Source organism: Gorilla gorilla, chromosome 7 (assembly GCF_029281585.2).
Source record: "Gorilla gorilla gorilla isolate KB3781 chromosome 7, NHGRI_mGorGor1-v2.1_pri, whole genome shotgun sequence".
Classification (NCBI taxonomy): Eukaryota; Metazoa; Chordata; class Mammalia; order Primates; family Hominidae; genus Gorilla; species Gorilla gorilla.
This window is the reverse complement of record NC_073231.2, coordinates 61,791,794-61,806,019: the sequence shown is the minus strand read 5'-3', so window position 1 is coordinate 61,806,019 and position 14,226 is coordinate 61,791,794. Positions and strand designations below refer to the sequence as shown.

Genomic DNA, 14,226 nt, shown 5'->3' with positions numbered 1-14,226 from the left:
ATTTAGAAGAGAAAAAAATATTTGATTATCTACCTGAGTCTGAAGATAATTTCAAAATAATGGAATTACATTCATATCACTAAATATGGTTTTCTAGAAGATGATTCTAGACTTGTGGTCTTAAAAACACTAGTCTTTTAAGTTACTTAAATAAAATGAAAACAGCTTTCTTTAGAGAAAAATATTTTTAATGTAGAAAAGATGAATAGCTGTAATGAAATACAAACCGTTCCTATACACAGTAAACTTACTGTTACAAGAACTGCTAATCCTTCTCCAGGTTCTTAGAATCTGGGTACAGCATTATAGAAAGTAACCACGCTATGAAAACACACACCCAAAACCCGATGGGTGGCAATTGTGATAGATTAGGAAGACAAAACAGATTCAGAAGTAGCAGAGAATACTGCACATTTTCTTGGAAAATTTCTTAATTGTTCAGTGCTTTCTGACAAGTTTCCCCGGCCCAATTTATCTCTTAGCTATTCTCTGCTACTGAGTCGTGTCTTCTGACAATCATCATACGGGGACGATCATCTGCCTTACAGTGTAACATGTTTTTCCTAACACTGCCACATTTTATCTGCCCTAAAAGAATGGCAACTAATGGCTTTCAATGAAGTCACCATGATTTAGAAAGTTTAAAACCACAAATTTTCCATGTGGTAAAACTTCTAATTACTAACATTGCACATTCACCAGTCCGTTTAAAAGTTTGGTTTAAAAATGCATTAAATAGAGTTCAATTTAATATTCAGGAGAGGAAAAGGCACTTAATACTGCAATTTCCAGAATATAATTTGTCTGTCTTCCCCTCCTGTGATGATACTGCTACACTGTTCATTCATCCATATACATGTCACAGCACCTGAGAGAAAGACATTTTGGTTAGTTAGGAAGTTGACCAGGAGGCACCCAAAGATAAACTTTACTCTGATGCTTACTCTTGCTTTGCTATTCATTTACTAAACAAGTGAAGTAAGTTCTATTTTTTTCTTGTCTGCTTCCTATAATAAAACCCTTGAATAAATTAAAAATAATTGCTTGATACAAAGATCTTGTGAGGAATACTAAACCATTTAAGTGTAAATCTAAAGCTAAAACAACTGGGAATTATGGATATAGAACAATGCAAATAAATACCTTGGCGAAGTAAGTATAATACAGGTATAACATGACAAAAGTTAGGAGACAGATGTGAAGGAAAAGGTGGGGAATTGGTGTAAGGTTATTGGTTTATTTCCTTTTCCACTGGAAGGGGTCAAATCACATTAAAGTTACTAAGTTGAGAACAAAAGTCACAAAGAATTTCATTTTTTTTGAAATAGTCTTGCTTTTGCTCTTACCCAGGCTGGAGTACAGTGGCATGATGAAGCTCACTGTAGCCTCTGTCTCCTAGGCTCAAGCTAGCCTCCCATCTTAGCCTCTTAAGTAGCTGGGACCACAGGCGTGTGTCACCACACTTTTCTAATATTTCTGATTTTTAGTAAGAGATGAGGTTTCGCTATGTTGCCAAGGCTGGTCTCAAACTCTTGACCTCCCACTTCGGCTTCCCAAAGTGCTGGCATTACAGGCCTGAGCCACTGAGCCTGGCCCAGACTTTTTAAGGTATACATTTAAGAAGAACCATATGAAGTCGAGTGACACAGGGAAGAGAATGAAGGTAGGAAGTTACTGCTTACAGTGGGAACTCAAGGGGTAACAAGAGACACTAGAAGAATTAAAAACCAAGTCCTCCAAATGATCAGAAAGCAAGCAAGAATTTGTAAGCAAACAATCTAGTCAATCTCCAAGAAATATTACCAAATGAAAAACATGGGCAGAACAGTTTATTATACTTCACATAAACAATTTAATACACATATACCCTCTCTTATTCACAGGACACACACTGGTAAAGTACTGTAAGGAGGACTGGGAGGTAGGAGTCAGCGGTAGAAAGAAGCCTTAATTTTCACTGTAGTTCCTATTGTATTGTTTCTGGGGGTTTTTTTTTTTTCTCTTTTTTTACTATTCTAAAAATTTAAGATCATACTATTACCTTTAAGAAAAATAATAGCTTTACGATGGTTTTTAATTCTCCATATGAAAGTTAAAGACTTCCTTTTTGGAGTCCAATGCCTGTTAACATAGATCTAAATCCTGAGTAACCTACGAGATGCAGATCACCTGGCCAATCAAGAGGCTCCAGGGACATGTTTACGACATGGAAAAACCATGGGTGTTTTTTGCCCAAAAAGAGTGTGTTCCCTGATGGAAAAGGCAGGCTTGAGTTCATTATCTTGAGAACAAAGATCAAGACAACTGCAGTAGCTGCTTACCTGTGTGGCCCTGTATTCTCTCACTGATTTTTGCTCCAAGGAGGTCCCAAACGAGCAGTTCACCAGACTGACTGCCAGATAAAACGGAATTTCCATCCCAGACAAAGCACCTGCAAGAATGATTTAGAAATAGTCCTTTCTTCATCATGAAGGAAGGACTATGTTGAACTGGCCAATGTAAGCCCAAATGAAGTGATCATGAACGTGTCTGTAAATGTCTTCGCCCCCAGTAACTCACAAACTATACCTCTGGGGCTCATCTGATTTCATGGAGGAGATGAGCATTCCTGTCTGCACATCAATGACATTAAGACAGCCATCTGCTCCTGTGCTGAGGACATGGCGACTATCTGCAACACAAGGTGAGACTCAGATATGAGTGACAGCTTCAGAATGTGGTTTACGTTATTCTGGATTTTATTTCTGAGTCCAGTGGCCTAATCTCCACATTCGTTTTCTTCAAAATCCTTGTACTTAAGCAACGACTATCCTCTCCTTGAAATGGTTCCAGCCCTTTCCAAGATGTAAGGATGAGATGACCCTTTGATTATGAGTTCATTTTTATCTTAAATTAATTTCTCTAATGAGGAATTAAAAATACCCAGTCCTGCTTTTCTACCTGATACAAATGCCACAAGTATACTGTACCCTGGCATAAAGCAGTGCTAGCCATTGGCAAAACCTCTTTTATCAGCAAATAGTGTTTTTCTTTGTAAGTTTTATTGTTTATTTCAAAATTAACAATATTGTTTATTTCAAAATTCCAATTTACCTAGTATTATCTGTTTTAAAAAGGATAATATCTACCTGGGCTAAAAGCAGTGTCACATACAATCCCTGAATGGCATGGAATCTGGTGCATTAAGGTGGCCGTTGTGAGGTCCCAAATATTCACTGTGCCTTCTTTGGTGCCGGAAACTAACAGTGTGCTTGCAGCATTTAAACTGATTGTATCTACCTAAGGAAGAAAACACATTGATACATATTCCATTAGATTTATGGTCATTAGCTATGTTTCTCTAGTCTGATTCAAATATGTAGTCATCATGATATAAATTAAACTCTATTGTGCAGTATGCTGGTGTTGCTAATGCAGATGTATTTCAACATCATCCTATGGAATAACTTATTTTAAAAATGAAATTAAATTCTTTATAAACTAGTGAATACAAGAAGAAATGAAGTATTGCTAAAGTAAAGGTAATGCTGTTTTAAAATAGCTTAAAACTGACAGTCTCAGAAAGATAACTCTATGAATAATAAATTATAGTGAGCCGCCAAAGTGCCTGAAGCACAGCCAGTCCATGATTATTTGAGGGATTTGTGGGAGTGGCGGAATCTCTCGAGGCTATACTTGCACATCATCATGAATTACGTACTAAATATTTCTCAAACTCAGCTAATCTGAAGACCATGGAAATTAGGCATCAGTTCACAACCTTAGAGAAAAGGCAGTACTGTCAACTACAGCATAAGATGCAGCAGCGTGACCCGGAGAAAACAGAGCAAGTGAGAACTGAGTGCCTGTTGGCTCTGCCAACAGGCTGCATGCACTTGACCATGCCAGACAGCTGGTCACTGTCCCCCACTGTTGGATGGGTGTCTCCTGGACAGATGGTTCCCTTCCACCTTCTGGATCAGAAAACATGAAGGATCATAGGCCCTATCTTGTTGCCCCAAAGAGTTTGAGGGTACCAAATATTCAACGTCCTGCTCAGAAACTACTATTTCGGAATTCTAGTTGGATGGTAGCTAATTCTGAGGGAAATGTGCAAAGAAGTAACTTGGAGAAAAAATAAAACAAAACAAAGTAGACTTGGAAACCTAAAGAGTCAACACAAAGAAAAGAACTGAGATTTAGCCTATAATCTTCCATTAACCAAATAAAGCAAAACAACATCAACAAAACCAAAAACCTTCTTCCAGCCGAACCCCTAGACTTTTAAGGTCAGTTTTCTGCACAGTTTGTTGCTGGTACTCACACTGACGTCATGTTCCAGCTCGGCCAGCAAGTCAAAGTGGTGTCTTTTGGTGCCTGGCATCTCTGCAGGAACACCAGACCACACCTAGGATGGAACATATTGCAGAAGGTATTTTCAAACATTTAACAAAAAGTCATTTTCTAGTGCATTCAAGAAAAACTCCTCTGCTCAATTTCCATTTAACAGACTTGCCAATAAAGTTAAGCTGCACAGTGCTCCAGCTCCTCCTCCCTATGCCTGCACTTTCTCCCACCAGCATGTGCTTGCTTACTGTCCCTTGTTTGTACCTGTGTGTTTCTATCACCTGCACTGGCTGCTGTAATCGTGTGACTTTAGTATGTGAACTAAGGAAATACGAGTGTAGAAGTATTACAGTGTCTTGAGAACACTATTAATGTTTTGAGAAGACCAAAAAGGATGTTATCCCCAAAATAACTAAAAATAGGTACAGGCAAATAAACTTATCTAAAAGAATGGAAGAAAAATTCTGAAAAACTCCTGGAGGAATTCTAACAATTTTAGGTTCTTGCTTTCTTTTACACCAACACGAAATAGAAACTGAAAATAATGAAAGCTGGCGTGGTTTATGTAAGATTTCAAAGAAAAGACCGAACATATTCCTACATTGAAAGAATGGTGAATGAATGAGCATTCAGATATTTTCAGTTTAAATAAAATGTGTCTTTTAATGATTCCTCACTTTAACTTGACATTTTTTTTTTTTTAAGTACAGTTTCCATTTTATTTTTCTCCAGAGAATAGCCTGTCTTCAGTCTTTAAGAACTCAGCTCCTTACATGGGCTTTGGTGGGGGACGTGGGGCAGCACCCGCAGGTCTAAATCGGGGTGGGGGTGTTCGGTCCTTGCGGGCTTCACGAGATCGATTCCTGACTACTTTGCTGTGAATTGCACAACTCACACAGTAATGTAGCTTCACATACAGCTTGGGAAGCACATAGGCATCGAAGATGCTCACTTCAGAAATGTCCCTGACTGCTGCGGCCTCCACTATGTTTCGAATGACGAATTTCTTAATGGCCTTGTCCTTGGGCACGCATCGGGCACAGTTAGTGCAGCGAATAGGCTGCACGTGGCCGCGGCCCTTTTTGGCACGACCATTGTTCCTTCTTTTCTTTGTCATCTTGGAGGCACGGACCGGAGAGAGCTAACTTGACATTTTCTAATTAACTATAATCAACTAATATTTCTGATCATGGCAGATGAAAGGGGCTGCTACTATACATTTCTTTCTAACTCTGCTATTGAATGAATGCTAGACCATTCATCCCACAATGGAATACACAGTACAGAAATCATGATAAACTTCTTATTATATTAAGAAGTGGCTATAATTCCCACTACTGCACTCTAGCCCCAGCCTAGGTAACAGAGCAAGACACTGTCTCTAAAAAAAATAAATAAGGAAGTGTTTTTTTTAAACAAAAAATAAAAAGAATGCACATATCACAAAGTATGTGATACGTAAGGATATTGAATGTTATTGCCTTTGTTTAAAAAATATACAATATGTATTATATAAAAAATATATAAATATATGTAATATATAACAGATATTATATTTTAAATATAAATAATATATAAATATATATTATAGATATATTTTTTATATATTTTTTAAACACAGGCAATAACATTCAATATCCTTACAATCACACGCTTTGTGAAAAAGAGTGAAGTGACTGAACACATTAACAACAGGTAGTTGAGTGGCTTATGATATCTGTATGTACATTTTAAGCTAAAAATTATACATATGCCATATAGCACACCAAGTTAAAAAAACTTTTTAAATTATATATGAACCTTCACTGTAGAGTCCCATGATGCAGAATATAGCCTGTTGTCATGCCAACAGATCTTACTAACAGCATCATCATGTCCCATTAACGTGTCCTGGCGTCTTCCAAATGCTATGGAATAAAAATAGCTAAAAGATAATGAGAAGCATTAAAACAGTAGTCTGGCTTAATTTTAAGGCTCCTAAACATATATTAAAGAAACATTATGTTGTTTCATTCTATACTTACTAAGGCTCACTAGAATTACAAATTGCTTGTTCTCAAATTACTAAATCAAAATATTCAAAATTTGAATTTAAAATTAGAAATTTCCATGTCTGGCTCATCTGTGTTTTCTCCTCAATTTAAAACTTAGAGAAAAACAGACTCCAATTGGAGAAATTATTCAATCCAAGTAATCATATTCAAATCCAACCATACTGTCCTCATCTCTAATATCTGTTCCCTTCAGAAAATAGTGCTGTGTCCTGGCAGGGAAAGCTTCTGGCTTTTCACACCTCATGTCCACAGAGGCAGCTATTCTGCACGTGGAATCACAGAGCAGGGTGCACAGATACATACACATTATTATCCCATGAAGAAGTTATGACAGTGGCATCTCCTGGTAAAAGTAAACAAGACGATAAAGCCTGAAATACAAATGATTTGACATTAACAATCTATAATAATTAGTAAGTCTCTAACACAGTAAAGCTATCTTATACGTTTCCGAAAAATTAATGCTCAAATTGTCTTTATGTGGCTCTCCTCCTATTTACGCAGATTTTCTCAACTGGCTAATTCCAGCTGTAGGGTTTTTTCCCAAATGCAGGAAGGAATGTCCATGTATGTCAAGGGTATTTACGACCTAGCCTGATGACTCTCCAGGGTCCTGCCCTGGGCTGGAAGAAGCCCACTCACACTCTGGAGTAAATCTCCAGTTGGGGGCAGGCTGGGGATGATCCTCAAGAAAGAAAATACCCGCTCTGGACTACAGACTTGTGTGGGTAAGAAAACCTTCCAAAATTCTTCAGAGAACTTCCAGATCTTTTGAATGATTTACATTAAAAATAAAATGTGTTCTTTCAGAAGAATTGGTTTTGTCATATTAGATATCCTATCAACTCAGAGATGCATAAATTAAGTAGCACATAACATTTAGTCTGACAGCTAAAAAAGGGAGAGGTTTATTTAAGTAGAATTCTACTGGGTAGCTCTCCAAGTATTTTAAGCTAAAAATGAAATCACAACAGTAAGAGAAAGTGGCAACCTGAGAAAAATTTTACATTGAAATTAGAAGTAATCGAACTAAGGTATCTGGTAGATTTACTACACAGGAATAAACTCAATTGTTTTGGGAGAAATAAAGTATTATTGTATGGGTGTGTATAAAACAAACTACTACACGGATTTCTATCATAATACTATTAAAATGAACTCACCATATTTGAAAATGATATACTTCTTTGTAGCATTTTTGATTCTTTAGAAAACATCTTCAAGGTGGAATCTAATTTAATAATGAGAAGTAGATATATAAGAAAGATTTCCTAACCATTACAGACGTCAAAGAACAGCTGCTCTTCTTGTTCCTGGTGGCCAACAGTACACTTTATACTCCAAAGTATAATCTTATGGAAAACCGAACGTAAACAGAGCTAGATGATCTAAGGCCTCATCCAACATTAAGATTCTCTGACCTGTAACCCCATGACAAAAACATCAATTTAAAAACCCAGCACAGACATGGTAGGTATACTGTTGACATTTCAGCATGACTGCAGGCAGAAATGTGGTAGCTGGTATATGCAGAAAGTTACAGGGGGGAAAATAGCGATTTTAATAGTAACATTGAAACAGTAATTTTAATACTAAATAAGACAAAAAGATCTTGGCAATATGTTTTCTTTAAAAAAACTGCCCAATTATAGTTAAGTGTGATACTCTTGCACTGAACATTAGTTATAGAAGGGAACCACTGACTTTCTAAATAATAATAAAGTAGAAATTAAAAATCCAAGCATTTAATTTTCTTGTGTAATAGAAACCTTACTTTTTTTTTTTTTTTTTTTTTTTTTTGAGACAGTATCACTCTGTTGCCCAGGCTGGAGTGCATTGGTGTGATCTTGGCTCACTGCAACTTCCGTCTCCTAGATTCAAGCAATTCTTGTGCCTCAGCCTCCCGAATAGCTGGGATTTTTTGGCGTGCACACCACGCTTGGCTAAGTTTTGTATTTTTAGTAGAGACTGGGTTTCACAATGTTGGCCAGGTTGGTCTCGAACTCCTGGCTTCAAGTGATCCGCCCCCTTCGGCCTCCCAAAATGCTGGGATTACAGGTGTGAGTAACTGTGTCCGGCCTCAAAACAACCTCTTAAAACCCAAGACTCACAAATTACAAGGCTCTAATGTGCTTCAAACATCCTATATTTGAGATATGTAACAATCTATTTTCTAACTTACACAACATGATGTCGGAATGATCTTTAAATAATTTCTTCTGCACAGTATAACTTAATAATTCAACCCAATTTTTGCAACCCCAACACACAGAATTCCTGACAATTTATAAACATGAGCCTCAATAAGATACTCTTCAGCATTAATTTGAAAACGAAAACAGAAGAATGAACACAGTATCACTTGAACTTTCCCCTGAGCAGTATAATTAGATCTGATAGTCTTCCCAACCTTGCTTTTGTTTCTCTTAGGCAATTCTGAGCATTCACCACAAAATCTATTTAAGATGATTAACTTGGGACATCCTACAAAAAAAACATAAACCAGTCGGTTCTATAAAGATGTTTTTCTCTCCTTGATGTCTAGTGGTTAGGATTTAGTGCTCTCACTGCAGCAGCCTGGGTTCATTTCTCAGTCAGGGAACCAAAAAAATGGAAAAAGAAAATAATAAAAGAAAAAAAAAAGATGTTTTTCTTGAAATCAGGGATCCCCTGTACTAGAGGTCATCATGTTAAAGACTGCAGTAAAAGCTAAGCTCGTAAGTGGTGGGTTCTGTGCCTGCCCACATACCTAAACATACCGTATACTAGAAGAAGATATGTAATTTTGGGGTGACCATCAGGATACATATAAATCAGTAATATGAATTACGAAAATCTAAATATGAGAAGAAACAAACAGAAAAAACAAAAGCTTTTGACTATTTTTAAACTCTCTCGGCTGGGTGCGGTGGCTCATGCCTGTAATCCCAGCACGTTGGGAGGCCGAGGCAGACGGATCACCTGAGGTCAGGAGTTCAAGACCAACCTGGCCAACATGGTAAAACCCCATCTCTACAAATATACAAAAATTAGCCAGGCACGACGGTGGGTGCCTGTGATCCCAGCTACTCGGGAGGCTGAGGCGGGAGAATCGCTTGAACCCAGGAGGCGGAGGTTGCAGTGAGCCAAGATCGCGCCATTGCCCTCCAGCCTGGGCGACGGAGCAAGACTCTGTCTCAAACAAAAAAAACAAAAAACCTCTCTCTCCTTTATTGTGAAAATCCACAGAGTGACATAATGCTCAATAAGCCTCAGTGGTTTGAAGCCACAACGCTCATCAAATTCATGGTTAACAAGGTCATACAAGTACAACTGAGCTGAACGATTTAACAAGCCATCCCAGACAAATCCTGCTAAGAACACAGGTTTTGCTTAAAGATAAAGCACTTTGTCTGAGGGTATAATTTTTGGCAAACTCCACAGGTAGAAATCCTGGCAAAATACAGATTGCTTCCTTCTATCAGAGAAGTGCCTCGGTGACCCTGGCGTGGCCCAGTTTGGGAACTGCACGTGCACTTCCTTTTGATCTACTGTGTAGAATCACTTCTATGCTTTGTGGAAAATTTTTTTATACACAATCCAAGACAGTATTTGAAAAAGAACAGAATGAAATGCTACAGATCATAAACAATGATAACAGAATCTGAGAGTAGTAATTCTGATTTTCCTGAAAGTGTTTAGTTGGATAGCACTTTGTCTTAATGAATGAAAAATATAATCTCCTGTGATAAAGACTAAAGAACGAGTAGCCTTACTTTAAAAAGTTACAAACTTTGTCAGAACAAGTTGTTTTCTCATGGAAGCAGGAAGCAAAGATACTACCCTCCCATCTCTGCGTCTTCCAGAGTGCCAACACAGTGCTCTCAACATGACAAGGCCAAGACATACTTTAATAAATAATATATAATGCAGACTACCAGGGAGAGAACAATGGTGCATATAGTAAGGGATGCTTTCCGCTTTACCGCTATAAGTCATATCAATGACACACTGCAAGGGTTTTTATAATTTTGATAATGTATAAGCATATTAAATAATACATGAATTTGATTTTGAGCTAAATCAAATATCCCGAAGAAACATATACTGAATGACAAAACTGCAAACCGTAACAGCAAGTCTGCATTTCCACGTGCTGACAGGCACACATCAATTTCTGATACAGCACTTGCTACTCACAGCCAACCCCCAACAAGTGGACAGGGCACCTCCCATGGCAGGCAGGAAGGGCCTGACCCAGCAAGGGTGTGGAAAGGAGGCTGTTTCTGTCCTCTATCCTCAACTCTGGGAAACCTCATCAGCAGCAGAAAGATGTTTCATTATTATTTTTGGCAAATTACCATGAAACTCTATGTAATGTACCACAAAGGAACTGCTCTAAGTTTACTTTACGTGGAGGCAGCACATGCAAGTGCAGTCCTTGACCATGAGCTAAATAATAAAGAACTCAGACATTCTAGGATTTTGGTTAAGCCGCCTTTCGGGGAGGAACACTGACCTTGGGATGTTGTGAATACTGAAGATCCATTGCGAGAGACCGTGATTCCAGTAACTGCTCTGCTCAAAAACAAAGTTTCACAAATTACTACTCATCATGTGTTAGGATACCCTCTTTGTTTCATGCCCTTGATTTAATTTTACCAAGTTTCCTTAATTTTTTTCTTCACAGCATGTCTGCCGGATCTGTCCCAGCATAAACCTGCCATTACCAAATCACTGCTTGGCACCTTCTAATGTTCTGGCAACGCCTGTGGCTAGAAAACATCCCCACTCCTTGCTTCCCCGTGTTCCACATGCAATGCTTTACATATTCCTGACAATTTCTGGCAACTGGAAAACTCTTCTCCTTCTATTCCCCCTCGTTTGACCATCACCAAAAGGACAAACTCTTCTTCACGGTCACTTCACTTGCTAATTACTGAAGCTAATTTACTCAGTGACTATTCAACGATGAGAAAATTGGTTCCAGCCTGTCCTCTTAAAGGATCATTCAGCCTTCACTACCTTGGATTACAAGGTCCCTTCCTATGTGCCATTTAGAGAAGTTGAGAAAAGACAGCCATTGTCATCATGAATCAGCCAAAACTCCTTGTTTCTCTTCGGGAGGCTGGACTGTAATGTGAAGCCATCCATCTAATGCACAGCAGCATGCCCAGCTCCACCCATGATCTGTATGCCGGAGGGGCTGTCTGTGGTCATGGAGCAAGGTGGGGCCTAGTCTCTGGACCTGGGTTTCCTCTCTGTAGCAGGATGAACAGGCTAGGTCAGTGCTTCTCAAGCCTTTCTACCAGAGAACATGAAGGTCTTAATGAGAGACGGCAGAGAACACACATATCATCTCTGGGTCCAACAGCAAGCCAAATTTCTTAGAAGCATAATTAATTGTTTTTAAAATTCATGTGAACTTTGCAATGTTCTCTGGGAGAGCTAATTTTTTTAAAAGGTGCCTTTTCACCTACATTATGTGTAAATTCAACTTTCGTGGGGTATACATCACACTTCTCCCATCAAAGATTCAAGGAGCTGTGTACTCCAATTTGAGAGGCACAAAACTGGCTGCTCTCTGCCGACCACATCTTGTACTGTGAAGTGACAGACTGCAGAAATGACAGCACGGTAGCTACCACAAATCATTTCGTGCCAAACTTTCCCTACTACATCCACCTCAGGTGGAGATCACTATAGACATTTTGGGGAGATTTTTAAAAATAAAGACAACATTGAAAGGGAATTTTCCCTCCGACTCAGCTTAAAACAGTTTAATCCCATGCCAAGACCCTAACTTTTGCCAGGACTATCAGCTGCTGAGAAGAAGCAGAGATATTCTTACTCTTTGTGGATTTTATAGTGCTCGTGTAACTGCAGTTTGGTGATGTTATTCCAGGCCAGTGTTTTGCTTTCTTCGGTCAGGTCTTCAAAAGACTCTTCACCTGGAGAGACTACATTAAATTTTCGCTAAGTCAACTAAGTTACCAACAGACAACAGCATCAGATTAACAATATTTTCTATTAAAATCAAATAACTAAGAAATGAAACACCCTGTCACAATATAACTGCTTTGAAATGTACCTGTTAGATGGTTCCATGTTAGTCAAGGAAAAAATTGTATAGAGAAAGATAAAAAGTATCTTTGAATAATACTAGAATCTTTTTATACTTTTATCAATGTTTGCAAAGTTTTCACTCGGCCTCTAACTTATGAATTTGGGGAAATACAAGACTGAGTCATCATTTCCTTGTCAACATTCTTTCAAAAACCTGACAGTTGCCTAAGAATGCAACAATTTTGTTTTGGTTTGGGGTGGGGAAAGCAGAGATGAAATCAATTACCGCAAGGGCTTCTGGCAGGAGTAATCCTTTTACTTCTGCTTTAAGAAGGGCTGAAACAATTACCCTCTTAAAACAATCACATGACAGTGGTTACCGCCTGGTGACTAAGCAGAGTGCAGTTTGAAACAGCATCACAAGATAATCCTGTGATCTTCATGATTTAACCCTCTAGAGTATTCTCTCTTACAGAAGCTACCCCTGGGTCATGTAACTCCAGGAAGCTATTTCTCCATGCTTGAGAGAGTGCTCAGCTATGTATGCCTAAAATGTCTGGATGTCCTTGGAACAGACAGGAGGATAGGAGATAAAAAGTGATTTTGCTCCCAAAGCTCCACAGAGTGTCAACCTCCTTCTGGAAGCCTGTAGGTTTGAAGTTGTCTTAGGTAAAATCTAAAACCTGGGTAACTGCAGAAAGGTGAGTGTTCTTTCCTACCTTTCCAAATATTAGATGTGAGAACTGGGTCAAGTTCAATTTAGTGCCTAGCACATGCCCAGCGCAGAACAGATACCCTGTAAATGTTTGTCAAATGTTAAATAAGTGAAATCCAATGAAGAAGAGAGAGCACTTTGAATTCAAGATGTATGTGGGACCGAGCGCGGTGGCTCAGGCCTGTAATCCCAGCACTTTGGGAGGCCGAGGAGGGTGGATCACGAGGTCAGGAGATCGAGATCATCCCGGCTAACACAGTGAAACCCTGTCTCTACTAAAAATACAAAAATTAGCCGGGCGTGGTGGCGGGCGCCTGTAGTCCCAGCTACTCAGGAGGCTGAGGCAGGAGAACGGCGGCGTGAACCCGGGAGGCGGAGCTTGCAGTGAGCCGAGATGGCGCCACTGCACTCCAGCGTGGGGGACAAAGCAAGACTCCGTCTCAAAAAAAAAAAAAAAAAAGATCTGTATGTGGGTATAGAAGAGCATAATTAGGGCCAGAGAAAGTCCTTTCTGGAAGACAGCAGGGCTGACAGTGACTGGGAAGGCAGACTGGACAGCTAGGACTGTAAGAATGAAAAGGCGAATAGCTAAGGATCAAACACCAGCTTCAAAACCACAGAAGAGAAAGAGAACCACATCAAAACATATATGGCCAAGTTTCACTCATATTCAATTGCCAGAAAATAAAAGCGATTTGATTTCCCTTACAGTCTATAGCTGAAAACAAACAACATCAGCAAAAACAGGTATTTGTTTTCAGGAGAACTGCAATAAGGCAGGAGAACACAATCATCTCTAAGTAGCACAACAGTATATGTCTTATCTCCTCTTCAGAAACATCTTCATCACAGAAGAGAAACAAAAGGTGCTCACGTTTATTCTCTTTACAAAATTTACCTGGGGAATCTGCCATAGAAGCATTATAACTGGAGGTCTGGGACAAACTTTTAAACTTTGGGGTGATCCTTCGAGGATGTGGTGTCACAAATAGTTGTTTTGGTGTCTGCCCAAATTCCAAGATTTGTGTAAGCATGGCTACCTTCTCATCAGGATCCTGGATGCTTTGGGACAGAACACAAATAATG

At 38.9% G+C, this 14,226-nt stretch overlaps 2 protein-coding genes across 4 annotated transcripts in view; both read right to left on the bottom strand.

Moving 5' to 3' along the window:
- Positions 1–166: 166 nt before the first annotated feature.
- NSMAF (neutral sphingomyelinase activation associated factor) overlaps positions 167–14,226 on the bottom strand; it is a 77,268-nt gene continuing 63,208 nt past the window's right edge. For all 3 annotated transcript variants that reach the window (XM_031013961.3, XM_055349148.2, XM_063709279.1), the window contains exons 21-31: positions 14,039–14,202; positions 12,211–12,319; positions 10,879–10,937; positions 7,544–7,611; positions 6,684–6,751; positions 6,127–6,250; positions 4,304–4,387; positions 3,129–3,279; positions 2,569–2,671; positions 2,322–2,431; positions 167–868 (exon numbers count right to left, since the gene is read on the bottom strand). In XM_031013961.3, coding sequence (XP_030869821.2) covers positions 774–868; positions 2,322–2,431; positions 2,569–2,671; positions 3,129–3,279; positions 4,304–4,387; positions 6,127–6,250; positions 6,684–6,751; positions 7,544–7,611; positions 10,879–10,937; positions 12,211–12,319; positions 14,039–14,202 — 1,135 coding nt within the window. In that variant the 3' untranslated portion in view covers positions 167–773. The remainder of the gene's footprint in view (positions 869–2,321; positions 2,432–2,568; positions 2,672–3,128; positions 3,280–4,303; positions 4,388–6,126; positions 6,251–6,683; positions 6,752–7,543; positions 7,612–10,878; positions 10,938–12,210; positions 12,320–14,038; positions 14,203–14,226) is intronic.
- LOC101133796 (small ribosomal subunit protein eS26-like) lies at positions 5,066–5,469 on the bottom strand. Its single transcript, XM_019032228.4, has one exon. The coding sequence runs from the start codon at positions 5,441–5,443 to the stop codon at positions 5,096–5,098; it is 348 nt and encodes a 115-aa protein (XP_018887773.3). The 5' UTR covers positions 5,444–5,469; the 3' UTR covers positions 5,066–5,095.